The sequence below is a fragment of the Acanthochromis polyacanthus genome, chromosome 5 (assembly GCF_021347895.1).
Source record: "Acanthochromis polyacanthus isolate Apoly-LR-REF ecotype Palm Island chromosome 5, KAUST_Apoly_ChrSc, whole genome shotgun sequence".
NCBI lineage: Eukaryota > Metazoa > Chordata > Actinopteri > Pomacentridae > Acanthochromis > Acanthochromis polyacanthus.
The window spans coordinates 40264771-40286939 of NC_067117.1; the positions used below are offsets into that span (position 1 = coordinate 40264771).

The 22169-nt window shown below is 39.9% G+C and overlaps 3 protein-coding genes across 6 annotated transcripts in view; 1 reads left to right on the plus strand and 2 right to left on the minus strand.

The window, feature by feature from the left end:
* Nucleotides 1–22169, plus strand: part of ldlrad2 (low density lipoprotein receptor class A domain containing 2) — a 200791-nt gene that overhangs the window by 87753 nt on the left and 90869 nt on the right. The gene's annotated exons all lie outside the window — the stretch shown is intronic.
* LOC110970680 (G0/G1 switch protein 2-like) lies at nucleotides 2633–4909 on the minus strand. Of its 4 annotated transcripts, none has more exons than XM_051948106.1 (3): nucleotides 4777–4908; nucleotides 4096–4255; nucleotides 2633–3843 (listed from the first exon to the last, which is right to left on the minus strand). In XM_051948106.1, the coding sequence occupies exon 3, from the start codon at nucleotides 3803–3805 to the stop codon at nucleotides 3416–3418; it is 390 nt and encodes a 129-aa protein (XP_051804066.1). In that variant the 5' UTR covers nucleotides 3806–3843; nucleotides 4096–4255; nucleotides 4777–4908; the 3' UTR covers nucleotides 2633–3415. The 4 variants fall into 4 exon arrangements, with proteins under 4 accessions (XP_051804066.1, XP_022076676.1, XP_022076674.1 ...); XM_022220984.2 differs by having other exon boundaries at nucleotides 4109–4255; nucleotides 4777–4907; XM_022220982.2 differs by having other exon boundaries at nucleotides 4101–4255; nucleotides 4777–4907.
* LOC110970681 (alpha-amylase-like) lies at nucleotides 20027–21605 on the minus strand. The gene is made up of 3 exons (XM_051948098.1): nucleotides 21394–21605; nucleotides 20456–20602; nucleotides 20027–20221 (listed from the first exon to the last, which is right to left on the minus strand). The coding sequence occupies exons 1-3, from the start codon at nucleotides 21559–21561 to the stop codon at nucleotides 20042–20044; spliced, it is 495 nt and encodes a 164-aa protein (XP_051804058.1). The 5' UTR covers nucleotides 21562–21605; the 3' UTR covers nucleotides 20027–20041.

A 22169-nucleotide genomic window follows, 5' to 3' on the forward strand; every position in this document is an offset into this window, starting at 1 on the left:
ACAACTAAGTCTTAAAATATATTTACAACCAACCAGTTGTTCCTGGGGAGGACAGTATGCGTCGCCCACTGCCATCTGTCAAAATAATGTCCAACTCCGTGTCCAGTGCTGATTTAACAGCATTTGCAATGCCATCGACATTGGCCTGCTCCTCTGTGAATGTGACACTAGTCACAATGCTGTTGAGGTTGACCTGGCCATTGATCATCTGGACTACAGCAACAGGTCTTAAGCAATGACAATAAGAGGAGAAACCATGTCACACATAGTTTTGCTGTAATGTTTGTATGTAGTTACAGAACATTACAAAAAACTGTTTTGGTTTACTGTGAATACTTTTTTGGAGGAGGAGGAGGAGGACGGGCCAGCGCACTCTGAGGGGGGAAATTAAACCAGATGCCATTGCCTGCACCTGCCCTGGCTGGGATTGGGGCTGGCATGGCAGGAACTGGTGCCAAGTGGTCCGACCCTCTAACTTTGTATGTCGCACCAGCGGACAGGTCAACATGAGAGAACTAGTCATGTGAGGGAAAGACTACATCGGCACTGTCCCTCTCCACAAGGTAAATGGTCTGGGGATGGATCCAGGTAGGAAGGTAGATGCAAAAAAAGAACAAATCAATGGAAATATTAAAAATTTCTTGCTGAAAGAGGAAGGAGAGAGAGACCATACGCATTGCTGCTGGAGTCTTCCGTGTTTCTGTGAACCAGTTGATGACAGAGCATGAAATAATACTAATGTAAGGAAAGAGAAAATAATTCCGGGTGATTTTAAGGTCAGGTTTTTATGGACAATAATTGGCGATGTAAGTGGATTACTTTTGAATGCATATTGTTTCTGTTTTTTTTCCATTACCCAACTAGCCAGAGCTACTTCATGTAACTTTGTGCAGAACAAGTGTTTCCAAGGATCCATTAGAGCTTGTTGGAGCCACAACTCTTCAAATTATTTCCCCTGTCATCAAGCACGATTGTTAGTTAGTTTACCTGAATCACCTAGCCGGCCCATCGACCAGTATTCCCCAGTGTGGCCCTTCAGAAAAAATAATTGCCCACCCTTGTTCTAGGGAGTGCTTTTTGTAATCTGACATTAATCTTGACATTTTATGTTTTAATGTGTGCTTAATTGCTAGCAAGGCTAGCAAGTCAGTAGTCACTGGAGATGAGGCATCACAATTGTTCTATTTTGTCGTGACAATCAATTAACTTCAGTCAGTCAATGACATAACATATAGGCTACTATCTGAAAGATCCGGGAGAGGTTAGCCACGGTCATATCAATCACTCGGACCATACAGGTCTTCGCCGCTTGTGTCAATGTGAATCTTTCTCCGTCCATCTTGCGAAGTGCCAAAAGACCGGATTAGCCATGGTATTTATAGATTTATGGACGCGTACACCATCTGCAGGTTGCGTTGGAGTATTGCGGGATATACAATGTAGGCAGCCAAAGCCAACGTAGTTCTTATTGATCGCCAAGTGTCGTGGTCTACAGCCGTATGCAGGGGGCGCTACTATGGCAGATAATGTCATAGAAGAAGATCCACTGCAGGATACAACCAGAGCGGGAAACCCAGAAGATGAAGATGAGTTTTCCAACGTTAGAGCCGCACCATGAAATAATCAGAAATATGAAGCAAAGTGGAAGCTCTTACCATGAAATCTCATTAGCACTCGTAGCCGTTGGTGTTTAGAGGGGAGCTTCGGTGAGCAACATCAAAAAATATTGTCAAAAATTCGGTCTGGTGAATCAGATGTGAGGGAAGACAACTCATCACCTTGAAGTTGCTGTGGAAGAAGCTGTTCAACAGGTACATGTCTTATAATTATAATAATAATTATTATTACTATTAGTAGTAGTAGTAGTTGTAGTATAGCCTTTATTGAGCAGACTGCTGCAGTAAAGTTGTGTAATTATTGGTGTATTCTCTCTGACTGATATATAATATGTTATTAACACAGGCATTATGGGATCAGCTGCGAATTGATCATGTATGCTTTCATTTCTAGGTGAATAATAGAGTCAATTACCCTATTAAGGCCCGTCTGACTCATTTGCTGAATCAAGAGGTCATAAATATGGAGGATCAGACCATCAAATTCTGTGCGTCAGCTTTAGAGTGCCAGGTCGCTAGTGTCGGCCTGAACCGTTTTGTTGAGTCATGGAATGCCCACAGGGTGCCAGGTGCTCATATTCTCACACTCTCACTGTCAATCTTCCTCTCTGTATGTCTTTCTTTTTCTAATTTTGTATGCTGCATGTAGTTTTGGTATTGGAAATAATTAACTTGTAATTTGATATATACAGTATGATTTATATTTTGCAGTTGCTTAATTGTTGTTATTCTCAGGAGTCTGGTCTATAACGTAGTCTGAGGAAGGCTATTTTTTTTTTTATCTTCAGTTTTTGCCTTGTGCCAGTAATGTTGTTATGTGTTCAAATTTCTATCAATAGAAACAGCATCCAGTCAGTGCTGTGGTTTAGATAGTTTTTTAATGTAGATTTGCACCAATTCATGTACATTAAAAATTCTTTTCAGAGTATATGAATTTTAAATGGAAATTTTAAATAGTTGATTTAAATGTAATAGGCCTGGAACTGTTGACCAAAGAAATGAACAAGATAAAAGCCTGGTGTCCAGCAGGTTTATTCAAACAAACGTGGTCTGTATTTGTTCAAGCCATACCTGTATGCGGTGCATAAAGGAGGCAAACCAGGACAAGACAAATTTAATAACAAAAACAAACTTCATATGAAAAAAGACTGTATATTTACAGTGTTTGCACATAACACAATATTTACAACAAACCTTCCACTCTTTGTAACCCAGTATGTAGATGGAGTTGCAGTTCAGATATCAGACAACAGGTGGCGCTACACAGCAGCTCACTGAGCCAGACTAACTGCAGACTCCACCACTTCAAGTACTCCTCGTACAATCGGGACTCTTTTTTCTTTTAGAACCCAAACTTTAGGCTTAAATTTGGTTTCCGTGCTCATTCAGATTTTTTATATTTTGTAACTCTGACCAGATTACTCTTAACTGTCATTGGCTGCCACTTGTTACAGGATGTTTACTCATGGGATAAATATGCACCTTCTATAATATGCATTCTTCCATTTTCAAACAGTTATCAACGTGAGTTACATGCCCTCGCGATCAGCCTTTTAAAATTCTCGACTCCTCAAAGTCGCTGGATCCTTTCATGTGTGCCCAATGCATAAAAACACGCAGATTTATTAGCAGCACATAAAGGTGTAATTATTAATAAGTTGGACACAATGGCAGCCCGTGTGCTTCTCATTCATTCATCTATAAAGCTTCAGACTGTGTGCAGGTTGCACACTTCAGTGGTGTGGCAGGAGCAGCCTCCTTGTAAATATCTCCAGTCCGTTTGCTTCGACCCTTTGGCTTTAAGAAGCGTGCAGCCGGTTGGTGAGGCTTCGCTGGCTCAGTCTGTGAGATTTGGAAACGCTTGTGCTCTCAGTCTTGACCCCATTTTCACGAGCAAACTTCTCCTCCTCCTCCTCCTCCTCTTCGTCCTCCCGCTGGTCTCCCAGGCTGCACTGTGTCTCAAATTCAACAGTTCTCTGCTCCCTGGCTATCATGAGCAGCATCTCTGCATCCACTGGCTGACTGGAGAGAAAGGGGTGACACATCGTCTCAACCAGTCCAACCACTGTCCCCAGCACTGCAAACAAAGAGCCCACCAGGTAGACCTTCAGCAGGCCTCGGCTGGGCTTCTGGCTCAGCATTTCTTTGGCAAATGGGATCAGTTCCTGAATGCTTTCCATTTCTACCATGTCTGCTTCAGCTGAGATACAAGATGTTGTGTGTGGACCTATACAAAGGAAGCACAGTGAGAATTTATACAACCTTTATACAACTATTCATAAATAATACAAAGGCATTATTTATTAATTTATTTAATTTTAAAACTGCCAAATTTGTAAAACTATTTACACTAAATCCTTTTTTATGTGGAGTTTGCAATGTTAGAATCTGAAATTACAAATCTTCAAATATTGTCTTTACTTTATTGTTAAATGCACAGCCATAAGTATGTATGAGGGTACTTCACAAAGTTCTTGACCTCACCAACGAACCATCACAAGAGGAAGATTGTTAATCCATTTTTTTTAAACACAGTCTCCTTTAACTTGAATGCAGTCAGTCCAATGATGATCAGATTTCCTTATCTCTTCACAGAAGATGGCATCTTGATCAACAGCATTAATGACTTCATCATCATTCTGAAAACAGTGACCACACAAGTTGAGTTTAGAGGCAGATAGAAGTACAGCCTGGGCTAGTAAGATTCATGGAGCAACACTTCAACTGCTTCTGCCTCCTGTGCTGTGTAGATGAACACAGCAGCCAGCTTAAAGCCTCCCTCACCTCTCCTCTGATTGCTTCAAACATTTGACTTTTTGTTGACTCTGATATAAGGCTTTATAGTATATAGTTATGCCACAAAATGGGAGTTACACCACATGTGTTCAGGTGAGGCTGAGAACTTTTTGAAGTACCCTCATGGCTTCAGAAAATGACCACATTGGTTAATAGTAACTAACTGACCTCCAGTTTTAGAACAAATAGAAAAACAAGCTCAATGCAAGCAAAATTTTAACCCTAATGTGTTTGTGGGCATTGTAGCTCTGGGCTATTTGAAAATGCACTAATGCAACTAATTTCTAATGCCCCACTGCACAAAACAGTTTAGTTTTTTTTTTTTAAACCAATAATATCTTGAAAGAGAGAAACAGCAACTTACTGTGAAGCGGTCTGTTGTTTGTTCTTACTTCTCCCGAGCTCCAGTTTGTGATAAGAACACACCTTCACGGGATACTGTGGTCATTTATAGGCCCTCTCTCTCCACCCACATGGTCTGCAGCTGAACATTCATGAAGTCACAGGAGGCTCTGAGCCAGAGCCTTTGACCTAGTTACATGTCTATCACACAGTCAACACTGTTTCTAATACCCCCACTGATATTTAACAAGACTCTGTAGTTAATACTATCTAATATGGGAATAATGTCATAGTAAAAATCTCAGAACATACAGTGCATATGTAGCTGCAGGTCAATTAAGGAATTTTAAATGACTGTTCAGCTGGAAATGACTGATTTTTAATGGAATATCTCCATAGGGGTACAGAGGAACATTTCCATCAACCATCACTCCTGTGTTCTAATGCTACATTGTGTTAGCTAATGGTGCTGAAAGGCCCAGTGATGATTAGAAAACCCTTGTGCAGTTATGTTAGCACGTGAGTAGAAGAGTTTTCATGGAAAACATGAAATTGTCTGGGTAACCCCAAACTTTTGAATAGTAGTGTGTAGCTGCTGGTCAACTATAGGGAATTTATGGTGTTGATTGTTTAATGCTGCATTGGTGTCAGTGTACCATAGCAAATGTACTGGACCATCAGAAATATTGATGTGATAATGCCAGGTTTCTATCCCAGATTATATCAATGTTCTTCCAGCAGATATGCTGGCACAAATCAACAGTAGCTAATTTTTCAACCCCTCTGACAAGTTATTACCATAAACTTCCTCTGCAACCTCCAGAACTGCAGTATATTTGTGCAGGCTGCAGATGTGTTTGTAATTTCTGATGTTTTGTGTCTTGAAGCAGGGTTTGTAAATGGTGCCTGTCACCATGGCAAAGAGCTTTTTTCTTTTGTTTCATGTTTTATCTTTTGTGTTTTCTAAGCTTGCTGTGTGTTGAGTACTGACCACCATAACAGACAGATATTTTTTCAGTTTGTTTATGTTAGTGATCTACAGGGTTCTGTGCTAGAACCAACACTATTCACATTGTACATGCTAAGAAACATCATTAGGAAAAACTGCATGAATTAGCATTGCTATGCTGATGACATCCAGCTATATTTATCTATAAAACAAGATGACACAAATCAGACTACTGTAATTCCTTATCAGAAGGGTGTCTTAAAAACTCTCTGAAAAACCTCCAGTTAATCCAAAACGTTCCCGCCAGAGTTCTGACAAGAACCAGCAAGACTCTCTGGAGAATCCAGAACTGAATTTAAAATTCTTCTCACCACACATAGAGCTCTTAATGACTAAACTCCGTCAGTCTTAAAGACCTTATTGTACGACATCACCCTAATAGAACCCTTTCCTCTCAAACTGCAGGTTTACTTCTGATTCCTAGAGGTTCAAAAAGCAGAATAGGAGGGAGAGCCTTCAGTTATCAGGCTTGTCTCCTTTTTGGAATCTGCTCCCAGTTTGGGTCCAGAATGCAGATGTCTTGTCTAATTTTAAATTCAGGCTTAAAATGCTCTTTTCTAAAATGAGGTTATGGTTTGGGCTGCACAGGTGACCCTGAAACATCCCTGATTTATACTTCTATAGGCCTAGATTCCCATGGGAGCACTTCTCTTTCTCACCCCAAACAATTACATACCAGCACTGCAGATCAGAAATTTCTCACATATTTTCTCTCTTCCATAGTTTGGGTTTTTGTCCTCTCTGCAGATGAAGCTACATATTTCTGATCAGCACTTACTGGCCTCACCAACCTCCAGAGTGCATCTTGTTCTCTTCTGTACTGTCATATCCTTTTCTTTGCATTTCTTGTGAGTGTCCGCGGGGCTCGTGGCCGCCTCCGAGCCCTGGCCGTCCCCCAGTGGCTTCTCTGAGCCCTTCTGCCCCGATTGTCAGTACATAAGAGAACAGTAGTGTCTTACTGTTATAAGATTGTCTGTGGATTTGTCAGATTTCTACATGCTCTCCTTCTCTGTCTCGTCCTTTGTGCCACTTCAACCAAAGAGCTGCTTTAAGGGAGTTTTTTAATTTCTTGGGTTTTTATAGTGTTGTATGGTCTTCACCTTGCTATGTGAAATGCCTTGAGGTGGCATATTTTGAAGTGATAGAAATAAAAAAAGGAATTGAATTGAATTGAATTGAATTGAATTGAATTGAATTGAATTGAATTGAATTGAATTGAATTGAATTGAATTGACCAAAAGACAGGTGAGAAAGGGTTTTTCCCATCTGTTCATGGAGTCCACGTGAATCTGCCACATCAGCAGTCACCAGTCTAGGGAAAAGGTTAGGTTGTGTAAACCCTGTGACCCAGCAGTCTTTTTTTTTCTGCACCAACACTGACGGTGCTGCTGTGAACTATGGTCAGAGTGGAGCCGTACCGTAATGGTACACAGAGCTGACCACACGTACCACACACACTCACAATGGTGATTCATGTGCAGCAAACAGGAAGTACAGAGATGCTTGTTCTGGATCACAGAAACAGTATCCCCTAGTTCTCTCTGTGTGCCAGCAGCAGCATGTAGAGGAGCAGCCATCACAAACAGCAACTGTTTTTCCAATAACACTAAAAGAAGATTCAATTTGTTGAAAGAACAATTAAAAAACAAAACAAAAAAACAAATACATACGCAGTTGTCCCCAGTCTGTTATGAGACACTTATCAGTGTTGAAATACAATAATTCTGTGTGTCCAACAAAACTTGCATTTTTACTTTAACATTGTAAATTCTAAAGAGGAGCCTTTTCAAAGGGAGGCAGTGGCACTGATGTTACAGAACCTGCTCTATTATTTCTCAACCGTAACAATATGGCATCTTTTTTAGTTGTTTCTGGGGAAATCCACAAAAGAGAGAAGAATTACAAGCATCAAAAGGTTACAATTTAGTTTCATCTGTGTCTCCATACAAGAGTAAAGTGTACCACCTTGATTTCTGTTCACTTTCATACTATGAAAATAAGTTTTTGATGAGCTACTTTTCCCCCACTGTTCACAATGAATCCATTCATCATCTATGGACCAATTAATCTTCATTAGGGTCATGGGGGCCTGGAGTCTATCCCACCTGACTGGGGGTGAAGGCAGGGGACACCTGGACACATAGCAGTCTATCACAGGGCTACACATAGAGACAAGCAATCATACTTACATTCACACCTACAGACAATTTAGAATCACCAATTAGCCTCAGCATGTTTTTGGACTGTGGGAGGAAGCTGGAGTAAACCCACACGTGTACATGGGAATGTAGAAAGATCCTGGGAAGGTCGGGACACGAACCAGGGATCTTCCAGCTACAAGGGGACAGTGCTAACCACCAAGCCACTGTGCAGCCCTGTTCACAAGGAATGCCTGTTTTGTTTTCTTTCAAATCTTTAAAGTAGTGAAAGTTGGTGGAAAAGTGGTGGAAAGCATTTCTAAATCCTCTGGGTTTAATCTTATTGTCTGAAAGGATCTTTAGAGTTAGGAGCAGAGAAAGCACAACCCTAAGTCTTTGGCTGACATTTATCATGTGAGCTAGCAGAGAGGTATTCCACAGGTTAGTGGTTTATAAGCAGTAAGAGGCTTTGTCAAAGTGTCAACCAAGCTCATAAGTTCATGCTGGTGGAAAGGTCACATACTGCAAATATTACAAATTCTTAAATTTCAGTTCAGAATTCTGTACACAGACTGGATAGGACAAAGAAATGCATACATCCAATAAGTCACACTGTAAGTCAGACAGTGGTGTCACAGACAGACAGACAGACAGACAGACAGACAGACACACACACACACACACACACACACACACACACACACACACACACACAGAGAGAGAGAGAGAGAGATTAGCATTTAGAGCAACTAGTGTAACTAGTGGCCAATTTGGGTTTTACTAGTTCTACTAGTGAATATTTGGACATCACTAGGTAACTAGTTAATTCAAAAGACTCTTTAACTAGTTAACTTGTGAGCACTTTGGCATTCACTAGTTCTACTAGTGAACATTTTGGACCTCACTAGTTGAACTAGTGAAGTCAAAAAATGTCTCACTAGTAGAACTAGTGGATATTTGAGGCATGACTAGTTAACTAGTACAAATTTTGAGCTTCACTAGTTAAATATTTGGACTTCAAGAGGCTTTCACTAGTTAACTAGTCAGTATTTTGGCCTTCACTAGTTAACTAGTGGGTGTTTCAGCTCTCACTAGTTAACTAGTGCAAGAAATCATAGGTCACTAGTTACACACGTGGACAAAATTGTTGGTACCCCTCAGTTAAAGAAGGAAAAACCCACAATTCTCACTGAAATCACTTGAAACTCACAAAAGTAACAATAAATAAAAATTTATTGAAAATTAAATAATCAAAAACAGCCATTACTTTTGAATTGTTGATTAACATAATTATTTAAAAAAACAAACTAATGAAACAGGCCTGGACAAAAATGATGGTACCTCTATAAAAGATTGAAAACTATTTGACCAGAGTGACATGATTAACTCAGGTGTGTCATTTAATTGACATCACAGGTGTTTCCAAACTCATAATCAGTCAGTCTGCCTATTTAAAGGGAGACAAGTAGTCACCCTGCTGTTTGGTGAAAAGGTGTGTACCACACTGAACATGGACAACAGAAAGCGAAGGAGAGAATTGTCCCAGGACATCCGAAAAAAAATTATAGACAAACATCTTAAAGGTAAAGGCTATAAGACCATCTCTAAACAGCTTGAAGTTCCTGTGACAACAGTGGCTCATATTATTCAGAAGTTCAAGACCCACGGGACAGTAGCCAACCTCCCTGGACGTGGCCGCAAGAGGAAAATTGATGACAAATTGAAGAGACGGATCGTTCGAATTGTATCCAAAGAGCCCAGGGCAATCTCCAAAGAAATTAAAGGTGAACTCCAAGGCCAAGGTACATCAGTGTCAGATGGCACCATTCGTCGTTGTTTGAGCCGAAGTGGACTTCATGGGAGACGACCAAGGAGGACACCACTGCTGAAAAAAACTCATAAAAAAGCGAGACTGGAATTTGCAAAAATGCATGTTGACAAGCCACAAAGCTTCTGGGAGAATGTCCTTTGGACAGATGAGACCAAACTGGAGCTTTTTGGTAAGGCACATCAACTCTATGTTCATAGACTCAAAAACCAAGCATACGAAGAAAAGAACACTGTCCCTATGGTGAAACATGGAGGAGGCTCAGTAATGTTTTGGGGCTGCTTTGCTGCATCTGGCACAGGGTGTCTTGAAAGTGTGCAAGGTACGATGAAATCTGAAGACTATCAAGGCATTCTGGAGAGAAATGTGCTGCCTCGTGTCAGAAAGCTTGGTCTCAGTCGCAGGTCATGGGTCTTCCAACAGGACAACGATCCAAAACACACAGCCAAAAACACCCAAGAATGGCTGAGAGAAAAGCGTTGGACTATTCTAAAGTGGCCTTCTATGAGCCCAGATCTGAATCCCATTGAACATATGTGGAAGGAGCTGAAACATGCCATTTGGAGAAGACACCCATCAAACCTGAGACAACTGGAGCTGTTTGCTCATGAGGAGTGGGCCAAAATACCTGTTGACAGCTGCAGAACGCTCATTGACAAATACAGAAATCGTTTAATTGCAGTGATTGCCTCAAAAGGTTGTGCAACAAAATATTAAGTTATGGGTACCATCATTTTTGTCCAGCCCTATTTCATTAGTTTGTTTTTTTAAATAATTATGTAAATCAACAATTCAAAAGTGATGGCTGATTTTGATTATTTAATTTTCAATAAATTTTTATTTATTGTTACTTTTGTGAGTTTCAAGTGATTTCAGTGAGAATTGTGGGTTTTTCCTTCTTTAACTGAGAGGTACCAACAATTTTGTCCACGTGTGTAACTGGTGAGATAAATCCATGTTGTACTAGTTAACATGTTAAAGCTTTTGCATGTTACTAGTTAACTAGTACGACTTTGAACATTACTAGTTTGGTCCAGTGGGCCACTAGTGCATCAAAAAGCTGACTAGCTGTGAGTTTGGCACTACTAGTGTGGTTCTAGGTGTCACTAGCTGGACTTCTGTTGGCACTAGTTGGACAAAAGGGCCACTAGTTGCTGAAAATGACTGACTAGTCAGAGTTTTTTTTGCAACTAATACAGTAAAGTGGATAACTAGTGTGACTGAATGTCCAGCTCGTGCTGACAAAGACCGAACTTGTGAAGAAAACAAATGTCTGATATCAAGGATATGGAATAAATGCTCAAAGGGCTTTCCACACACACACACACACACACACACACACACACACACACACACACACACACACACACACACACACACACACACACACACACACACACACATCAGATTTAGTCTGCCACTCTGACAGTAAAATCTTAGTCGGGTCTTACAACAAGCATTTTCTTTAATTTAAAAATAGATTTATCCAACTTGACTGAAATATAGAATAATTAGCATTTATTAGCATATTATCTATGCAACAATGTTGAACAACACATTTTATTTTATCTATGTAGATGTAAGGTCTTAAAGATTTTATCTTTAAGGCACAAGGCCGAAAAATGTCTCTGACTTTGTATTTACACCACCGATCAAAAGCTTGGGAACACCTCAATTTTTCCATTTTTTTTACTGTAAATTCTGTGTGTTAATGTCTCATTGTTCTCTGAAATGAAAGCAGGGAAAAAATAAATCAATTTTTAAACCAAAATGTATTCTAAACTTTAGACTCATCAAAGTACCTCCTTTGGCAGATATAACAGCTGAACACACTCATTCTTTCCACAATGGAAATCAAATATTCTTCAGAAAGTTCTTCCTTCTCTGCTGCAGAAGTTCCCATAAATGTGTGGTTCTTGTAGGTTCTTTGCTTTCATTCTTCTGTCCAAGTTCATCCCAAACCAGCTCCATGGGTTATAAGTCTGGAGACTGCCGGCTACTCCATGTTTTTAAACTCACCATGTGGTTCTTTGTTCCTGAGGTAGTTCTGGCAGAGCTTGGAACAATGTTTTGGGTCATTATCTTGCTATAGGATGAACCTACCCAGAGGGTACTGCATGGAGCTGCAGAATGCTGTGGTCGCCGTTTAGGCTCAGGGTTCATCTCACTCTGTACAAGAACCGACCCTGGATCCAGTAGAACAGCCCTAGACCATCAAACTTCCTCCTCCATATTTGACAGTTAATGTCGCACACTGAGGAACCGTCCTTTCTCCTGCTGGACGGCTACAAAAATCCTGCTGATGAACCAAAGATTTCAGATTTAGATCCATCAGTCCGGGCTGCAGTGGAGTAGTGGTTAGCACTTTCGCCTTGCAGCAAGAAGATCCCCGGTTCAAATCCCGGGGTGGGCCTGGGATCTTTCTGCATGGAGTTTGCATGTTCTCCCTGTGCATGCGTGGGTTTTCGCCGGGTACTCCGGCTTCCTCCCACAGTCCAAAAACATGCTGAGGTTAATTGGTTACTCTAAATTGTCCGTAGGTGTGAGTGTGATTGTGTGTCTGTATATGCAGCCCTGTGACAGACTGGCGACCTGTCCAGGGTGTCCCCTGCCTTTGCCCAAGTCAGCTGGGATAGACTCCAGCCCACCCGCGACCCTAATGAGGATAATGCGGTGTATAGAGAATGGATGGATGGATCCATCAGTCCATAGTACCTTCTTCCAGTCTTCAGTAGTCCACTGGTGATGTTTCATGGTCCAGACAAGCCTCTTTTTCTGATCCTGACATCTTAGCCACAGCTTTTTGCTACAGATCCACCTGTCAAACCTGCAACTCCAAGTCTTCTTCTCACAGTTGAAACTAAGACTTCTTACTACGACCACTATGAAGCTGATTGAAGCTGTTGTCCTGTGAGCTCCTAACTCGAAGCTGTTGGTTCTGACAAACTTGTCTTCTGGTTCTGTTGTGGTTTTGGGTCTTCCAGATTTCTTCCTGTCAGAGTTTCCTCCAGTTTCTGAGCTTTTTGATGTGAAGAAAACTGGACTCACTGACACCTGGACTTTTCTCCTCTTTGTATAAAGACCTACATTGTTAATTGTCTTTTCCTCTCCATTTTTATAGCAACACACTACTTTCTGCAGTACAACACTGTTCAAACAATGTTCTGGAGGGTTCCACGGTGTGTTCCAACACTACTTTATGCAGACAGAGGGGCTTGGAAGGAATCTAGAAAAGTTGGGACTCCTGTAGGATTTGGTAGCACCAACTTTCAAGGTGTGATCAACCTCTATTACCTCAGAACAGCTTTAAGTTGTTAAACCATTTCTGTTCCCTTTTTGTACAATTCTGAGATGCACGTTATTTTTCAGTTTTGGGTAACCTGACCTTTTTTTAACCTTTTTTTTATTATTATTTTTTTTAATCTTTGGACCATTTCAAGCTATTCATTGGACTTGAACTATTTGAATTTCATTTCTTCTATAATTTTTGACCGGTAATGTATAAGGTGCTGGTGGTTTTTATCTGTATAAATTTACCTAATGAAAGTCTGAAACATTGTTAGTAAAGTGAGTAATGGTTTGACATTAATGACCATGAATTTAGTGTTGATCAGTATAAATATCACATTAACCTGCCATTAGAAAGTAAAGTAAATCTTGTATTTAGTAGGCTACTGAAATTAAAAAATATAGTAACACACACCAGCAGTGAGACAACCAGTGTGCGTTTTTCAAACTTGCAAAAACCTAAATATCGTCTGTAGGAATGATTACCAAAATAATAGCAAAAAATCTTTAAAAATTGTTAAAATCCTGGGAGCGTGTATGTGTCCCAGTGCTGATATAGATTTCACATTTCTGAAACAACAAAAGCAGAAACAATGTCCAGTGGCTGCAGAGTGTGTGGCTCTGCTGTGCATCTTTAAAGATATAAAAAGATAAAACTGACACGTGTTGGAATCCAGAACGCACTGGAACCTCGGAGTCATCTTTGACCAGGATATGTCCTTTATGTCACACATAAAACAAATCTGTAGAACTTCCTTTTTCACCTGAGAAATATTGTAAAAATCAGGAACATCCTGTCTCAGAAAAACTAGTCCATGCTCTTAACAACTGATCTCCATCATACACTCACAGAAATATTTAACCCCAACTTTTAAGATTTATGTAATTTTATTAAATGACAAATTTCCATTTACTTTTTTATTTAGATAATTTTGACACAAACCTACAAAATAAACCTTCCATGATGTATATTCATTAGTGTAATAAAGCCTATTTATTTGAAATGCATAGGTTTATGTATTTAGCATTAATAAAGTATAATTACTCTAAATTAATAATGACAGTATTTATTTAAAATACATAAAATATATTGTTTGAATTACATGATATTTATACTTATGTAATAAACTAATCAAAATGCATCACACTTATGTAATTCTTTTCCATTCAGTATAATCTAAATGATGCATAAGAACTATCAGACCACCTTGTTGATTCAACAGATTTATTGCCATTAAAGCCTTTTGATATCATCTTCAATGTTAATGCGTGTACAAAAACTTCCATCTTTCTAATCAATCTAATTTGTAGAATTTTCAACTGTAAAAAAAAATGAATCTGCATATAAAGCATGAATGAGGCAAAAACACAAAAGTCCACTAAATTTGTCAACATATTCAGCTCAACAGAGCTAACTGCAAAAATGACAGTGCAATTTTTTTTAATTGCGTAATTTTGTGGAATAACTGAAGTAAACAAGTCAAACTTATTTAAATACATCATGACGGAAACGTCATTAAGATAAAGCGTAATTTTGTTTCAAACGGCACTTTGGAATTAAATTACGCTTTATCTTAAAGTGACGTTTGTCATAATTATGTATTTAAATAAAAGTTTGACTTGTGTACATTCACAACAAGGCCCCAAGTTGCATTTTGGCCATAGTTTCCCTTCAATGTAAGAACTTGAGTGATGAAAGGCTTTGGCAGGAACTGAAGCACCTTTTTAAAATAAATCTTTTGAACACTTAAAAGATTTTAAAACACTTAACTAACTCCCACTAAATCTGGAGAGAAAAAAAATACTGTTTGAGCTGAGGCACTACAACAATGCCAGCTTACACACTAAGAAACTACCTATGAACCCACCTACACGACCACACTCATGCATCACATTACATTACCTCCCTGTTAAATACTTGGACACCAAAACTAAAAAAAATCTTTTACAGCTACGCATTTAACAAACAGGTATTTCTTTGAAGCACCCTTCAAGAACTAAGAGATTATTTAAACACAAGATCCTGTCTGACCAGGGGAAAAAAGGAAAAAGAAAAATGAGGAATAAGCTGTGTAAGTGCATTATTGCCAGCCAAATCACTGGAGCAATTTGAGTTTCAGTGCCTGTACTTTTAGTGAAAGCTTGGTTGAGTCCAGGTCCATCAGGATTTTCTGGTACATGGACGCTTCAGGCTTTTTGAAAAGCTCAAGTTGAGTGCGTAGATCAGTCCATAAAGCATCATTTATGATCAACATGCATGGCTGATACTCTGCAGGTTATGGAGAACTTCCACGCCTTCCAGCACAACACTGACATCAGCAAAGCGTCCATCACCTGGACCATCAGAATAATCAGAACCATGACCCTCTGCTCGGACTGCGTAGATGCCTATGGTCTTCTCTGCAATGTCTGCCTCAGCCTCTCTGGATTCAATGTCCTGAAAAATAAAGAACAGAACAATGGGCTGTGTGACCCTAAACTTGACCACCAAAATCCAAGCAGCTCCTCCTTAGGCCAACTCAGTGTTAATTTGAAGATATTTCTCTACGGCACTGTATGCGTTCATGAGAATGAGATCGATGCAAGCCATAGGCATTTCTAGCCCATTTTTGGGGGTGCTTCAGCACCCCCAAATTGAATCCCAGCACCCCTAAAATTTAAAAGATTTTTATTTTTATTTTTTGTATCGCATGTCCTTTTTTTTTAACAAACCAGAAAAGTGTAAAAAACCATACAGTACTTGGTTGATACGTAATGTTTTAACAACAAAAATACAGCACCCCCCTCCCCCCATCTTGCCTCAAAATGGTTTGATCCTGCACAACTTTCCCAACTCGGGCTCTGTGCCTCTCCCTGCAGAGCTAAGCGCTGCCCCACAGAAGCTAATGTGCCGTAGTGGTGAGAGTACCTGGTTTGAACTTCTACCACTCAGTACCAACACATTATTATTATTACCAGTCCTCATTTTTTCTGCATTTAATCAAAGGTTACTGTTTATGTTGTTAGGTAGGAGTTAGCTTACGTTTTTTCTAGCTAGCAAACGTTACAGGTGGTCAGTGTCTGTTTGAACTGGACTGAGAGAAGCTAGCTGTTGTCTCAGTGCATGAATTAATATTAAAGCCAAGGTGCTACTGACTAGCTAACTGACCGGATGCCCATTAACATTATAACTCCTATTGTGTGTGTGTGCAGACAGACAGCCTCATCATGGACATAAAGATTGTTTTTTAGAAGAAAAGAGCCAGGTTCAGGTAAGAGTGTAAGATGAAATGGTTTATCTATCGAGTAATGTTGTAAGTTGGATCAATGGATCAGTGTTTATATATGTTATCAGATATAAAACACAGTGTTTGGTTATTTGCCTTTAGACTGACATTACAAAGAGAGAGAGAGGACGTTATTTATTTGTATTCTTATTGGTATTTTTTCATATTTATGTAATTTTTCCTCTAGCTGAATACAATCTATTTGTGTATGATTGTCAGTCCAAAGAGGGAGAGATGAAAAAGGGGAAGGAGAGGAGAGAGTGCAGGGTCAGGAAGAACCATGTAAGAAAAGAAGCATAGAATAGTGGCAAGCAAAACAGCACCTGTTAAGATGACAAAGAAAAACATCCTTTCACAATATAATTTTACATATATGTCATGGAGGTTATGTGTTCTCCCCACAGTAAATGCTTTCCAGAAGCACACTTAACAGATATCAGTGGACTTCATTCTAAACAGAACATCATTACATTTTCCTAATTATCTATTTATTTTTCTATTTGTTTAATTTCACTATAAAAGGAAGAGAACAAGGAGAGACTCTGGGAGATGAGAGCGTGCAGACCAGGGAAAGAAATGCTGTGCATCACATTTCAAATGAAAGTCAAAAAATAAGTCCTAGGTCCATTTTTGTTTGTTTTTTTTTTTTTTGGTGCTTGGTATAGGGGGCTGGTTTACTCCAGAAACATACATGCTGTTTCTGTGTATGTTGAGGAGCTGCTGTATCTAAATGAGTCGTCTTTTCCCAAAAATTAGGACTACGATATGTTTCTTTTAAGATTCCAGAGCATTCCTCCTTTGCGGTGATTCAGCATTTAAATAAACTTTATCAGATTGGATGGTTTAGTCACAGACCTTTTCAAAAAGTGTTGTGCTTTTCTTTCACAAATGTGGGAGTGAAACTGCATTAAAACGTACAAAACAATGAAGAAATTTATCTTGCCTGGCTGGGCACCTCTGGGTGCTCAGCACCCCTAAACCTCTGATCCTAGAATCGCCCCTGATGCAAGTTCAAGTTAACAATGACTCAAGACCTTTGATCACCTCCTAAAAGCCTGGGGGGAAAAAAAGAAAAAGTCATAAGGATGCATTATGTGTTCCTGTTAACATGAGATTATACACAGCCTACTCTCAAAATGTGCACTTTTCTATCAAGGTGACAACAATTAAAAATTTGATAATTATCCTTTCAAGTATTAGTCTTGTTCTTACATGTTTATGGGTTGATCCTCCACTGAGGGTAAGTATGTGTGCTTCTTTAAGACGAAGGGATTTCCGGGGAGACTGCAGAGACTGCTCTTTTCCCAATGAACTATTTGATCTGCCATAAAAAAAATGCAGTTAACAAAACACCAACTAAAAATACATAAATATATAAAGATACAGAACCAGGAACCCCCCCCACTGGTTTTGTTCAGAGATCAGTGATGTAAATACATAGCCAGTAGATGTAAGAGCCAAATAAGAAACAGTTCATTGATGTTCAGGTAAAAAGTATTGAAGGAAATGAGGCAAAACTCTCCAACCCCCTCTCCCACTCTTCCATCCTTCGCCATCTCTACTCACCTCGGCTGAATCCCAAACTGCCCCCTACACACTATCCCTACACACTACCCCTCCATTTGCGCGTTCCCGCGGAGGGTCCTCCATATTAAGGGCCGTCCCAAACCACGTAGTGTGGAGGGGGAGTGGACTGTTCAGCCCTTAAATAGCGAGTCTGCATCGATGCTCACTCTGGACAACTTTTTCAGAAAGTGCAACATCGAAATGGAGGAGGAAACAACATATCGATGTAAGTTCCACATGCGTCCATTATTTCTCAACAAACACCAAAGCGTTACCGCTGGGCATGAAGCCCCATCCCTCTCCCCAGTTCCTGCGAAGAGAAACACAAATTAGCAGTTTGCCTTAGAATATTACTATCATTATCATAGGACATTCCACATCTCTATTTTCAATAAGACTTTGTCGTCACTTAGTTATTAGACACATTGTTAACATGTTAAAAAGCATCTCAGTATCAGTGTGATATATGATTTAGACAGCAGAAATACACATACTTGGTGTAGGACAGCTTCTCATTGCCCCATTTTCTGAAGACATTTCCCAGTTTGGCGCTATATTTGAACTCAGTCACTCTTCCCAAATGGAAATACTTACTAGACTTGATGGCCTCACCTCCCAGATCATATGCTCTTTGAGTGATAGAGTTTGCCAGTTTGATTTCTGGGCTTCTTTTATCACAGCCCTGCTGACTGCTAATTTGAATTATCAGTAATAAATACTGGGCATGTGGGTGTTTTTCACACATCCAATCACATGCTTACATGTAGATTACAGCTGGGACTTGACCAATCATGCCATTGAACACAATAAGTGTTCTGGAAGCAGTTTGTGTTCACTATCTGCATGTGTCCCTGCAAATCAAGTTCAAATAAGTTAATCTGGCCTGTTTACACAGCAAGATATTCTACCAAAATAAACAACTGTCAAATATGGATGTGAACTGAAGTTATATCTGTATTTGTTGTGTATAGTTATATCTACTATGCACTGGTACCTAACTAACACTGATGTATAATAATAGTGTAATCTCCATACATTTTCTTCTGTCTTTTTGAGATCTTCGACCAGTATATTTGAGGGACCTTTATAAAAGCATTTTGGGATAACTACCTCTGAGAAGATGCAGGGTTTGGAGCCACTGGAGAACCATTTGGTGTTGAGGTTGTTAAGACGACCGTAGATAACCTGCAGGTCACCAGGCCACATGTGCTTGCTGGTGTCTACTCTGAAACCAGCCACACCTATGGCAATCAGGCTGTTCAAGTAGTTAACCCTTTAAGCTTCAGTCAATTCCAGCCGTTTTCAGTACAAAAAATCGCTAATATTCTATTTTTAAATAAAAAAAATTACGAAAAATACGGGGAATATTGGACGGGCATCACGAGGTGCATTTCCTTGAAAATGACCGATTCGGGGATTTTATACGACTTCAGGACATGTTTTGGACAAAACAGTTTACTGGCTTGTGTCATCTGGATGTAAAAGGTTGGATTATGGCCGTTTTTTATGGAATCTTTTTTTTGTGTGGAGTAATGAACCCGGAAATGTGAGTCGCGCTGTGTGCGTTGAAGCCGTGTATAGAGAACGGATGGATGAATATTCGTTTTTGTCGGACAAATGTGTTTTTCTCACCCGCTGTAGTAATCGCATCTGAAAGTGGTTTATAACGGCGGATTCATGAGAATCTAAGCTTTCCATCGGCGTATAGTGTTTGTATAATCGTGTTTGCAGCCGTCGGACATTCTTGAAATTCCTATGCAAATTAGTAGGTGTACCGCCGGCGGTACACCTACGATGCACTGAAGCGTAAAGGGTTAACCACCTTGCCCCTGACATATTCTTTCTCCAAGGCGAGGTCCAACAGACTAACCAGACGACAGTTACGCACCTGGAGGACTTGATAATCACACCGTTACGCATGTTTTAAAAGTCTTCTTGCAGATATAATCTACCAAATTTCCATTTTTATAAATACATTTTTCCTGTTACTACTGTCATCCTGATTGCTCAAAACATTTATGACGGTGGTCAGACTTGTGCATGATCAACTAAATTAAAATAATAGGGTTCAATGTGACTAAGTCAAACTGTGGATCTGTGTGAATAAATGTTGTTGTATGGATTCCTTGATGACATGGAAAAAGTTCTAAAGATAAAACTGTAAATTTCACCGTTCTGACAGTGCTTCTCTGTTACATTATTACCTGATATTTGTCATTATAGTTCTGAATTTCACTATTGGAAGTGTGGCATTTGTTGTCATTGAAGTCCAAATAGGAATAGGGGACACTGGGGAAGTCTTCTTTGCCGGTACTGAACCAGCTGCCACATGCGGAGTGGGTTCCCTCTCCACCAGCCGCATAGACGTTGACCTATTGCAATAAATAGTGTTGAAAGTGCAACACACCAAATCAACATTTGTCTTCTATCACTAATATTTTTTCCTTATTTTATTTTTATGTTAAGTTCATTCTGTGGTAATTTGCTAAATTGTAGCATTGTGGGTCTTTATTAGTTTTTCCTGTACTTCAAGGTGTTATGTTATTCTTGTCCGTAAACGTTTTGATACTAATGCAAAAAGCATGAAGTGGCAATTTGTTGTTTACCCCAACTTTGTTGCATCTGGAGATCATGTTCTTCAGGTCGCTCTCACTGCCAGACCTGGAGCACAACTTGTAGCTGACGGGTTGGTATCTCTGATACCAGGGTCTCCAGGGATGGTCCAGCACAATGTTCTCACTTGGAGGAGAGATCTGATTTTAAAAAAAAAAGGTGAATAAACATTAGTTATTATTACTTTTATGACACCAGCAGAAAAGTTTGAATCATGTTTGTCATCTTAATATTTCAGTATTTTTTAATTTAACAAACACAATCACATGGACTGCACAGTGGAGTAGTGGTTAGCACTTTTGCCTTGCAGCAAGAAGATCCCCGGTTCAAATCCCGGGGTGGGCCTGGGATCTTTCTGCATGGAGTTTGCATGTTCTCCCTGTGCATGCGTGGGTTTTCTCCGGGTATTCCGGCTTCCTCCCACGGTCTAAAAACATGCTGAGGTTAATTGGTTACTCTAAATTGCCCGTGAGTGTGAATGTGTGTCTGTGTATGTAGCCCTGTGACAGACTGGCGACCTGTCCAGGGTGTCCCCTGCCTTCACCCGAGTCAGCTGGGATAGACTCCAGCACCCCCCATGACCCCAGTGAGGATAAAGCGGAGTATAGAGATTGGATGAATGGAAAATCACTTTTACTGTAATTTACAGAATACACAGTGAATACATGGTAAATGGAGCTAAAATCCTTAGCTGAGGTTCACGAGCAGGACCACGCCTCAATCATTCCCCTTCCTGGTGCACGTCGTCTATACATACCAGTCGGCCCTTTTCACTTGTTCAAATTGAGTGTGGTCTTTGCTAGTGAAACTATTTCAAATAACTCTTTCATACCAGTTGTAGTAATCTGTGCAATAATTCTTTTTATTACTTTATTGTCAGTTCTTCTGCAGAACTAGAATAAGCTGCACACTTAAATTCAGCCGTACATACCTGAACATCTCCAAAGCCTTTGGGACCCAAGAAGCGTTCACACTCAGCAGCGATGTCGGCCCAGCGCCACTCAAAGAGATGGACGATGGACGTCCTTCCATGCTTAAAGTGGGGGTTATGCTGGGCGAGGCTGAGCCCGAACGCAGCAACCAGAATGACCAACTTCATCCTTTCACAGGGTGAGAGAGAAAACCACACACACACCTTCTGCTTCTCTTGTAATATTTATACTAATTTTTCCCCCTGCTAGACCAATGAGAACCCGGTACATATCAGCATGGAAATTAAACAGGTGCATTTATCCAGTTCTTTTTCTGCTTCCTTTTAAAAACAAACAGAAACAAGAAAAACACACAGAGAGCGCAGTACTCTGCCAAGGCTGTTCGTTCCCCTATATGGCATTGTCAGAAATGCAGCATTTTTATTTTAGAAATGCAGCATTTGTTCATTAGTTACTGATGATCAGAAATCCCGACAACATAGAACGTGGCCATTTAATGTAGCTGTACCCACAAACAGGATGACCTTGCACTGAGCACAGGCGTGTGTTATGCGTGTGTACGTTATGGAGGGATACCAAATCACGTGATTTAAATATGTAGTGAGCAGCGGGAATTGATGGGACTCGGAAACACCCCCACAATTTAATCAGATGTTCCTTGCATTATTTCCAATGGATAAATCCCAATAAGTCAGCAGCGATTGATCTGTAGTTGGATCACAATCATGTGATCATCATCAGAATCTAATATTATTATCTTGCAGGGATTCAAACA

Coding starts and splice junctions, on each gene's coding strand:
- LOC110970680 (XM_022220983.2), bottom strand. CDS start 3,805: ATGGTAGAAATGGAAAGCATTCAGGAACTGATCCCATTTGCCAAAGAA.
- LOC110970681 (XM_051948098.1), bottom strand. CDS start 21,561: ATGAAGTTGGTCATTCTGGTTGCTGCGTTCGGGCTCAGCCTCGCCCAG. Junction 20,603..21,393: donor AAGGCTTTGGAGATGTTCAG/GTATGTACGGCT, acceptor TTTTAAAATCAG/ATCTCTCCTCCAAGTGAGAA. Junction 20,222..20,455: donor CCAGATGCAACAAAGTTGGG/GTAAACAACAAA, acceptor TTATTGCAATAG/GTCAACGTCTATGCGGCTGG.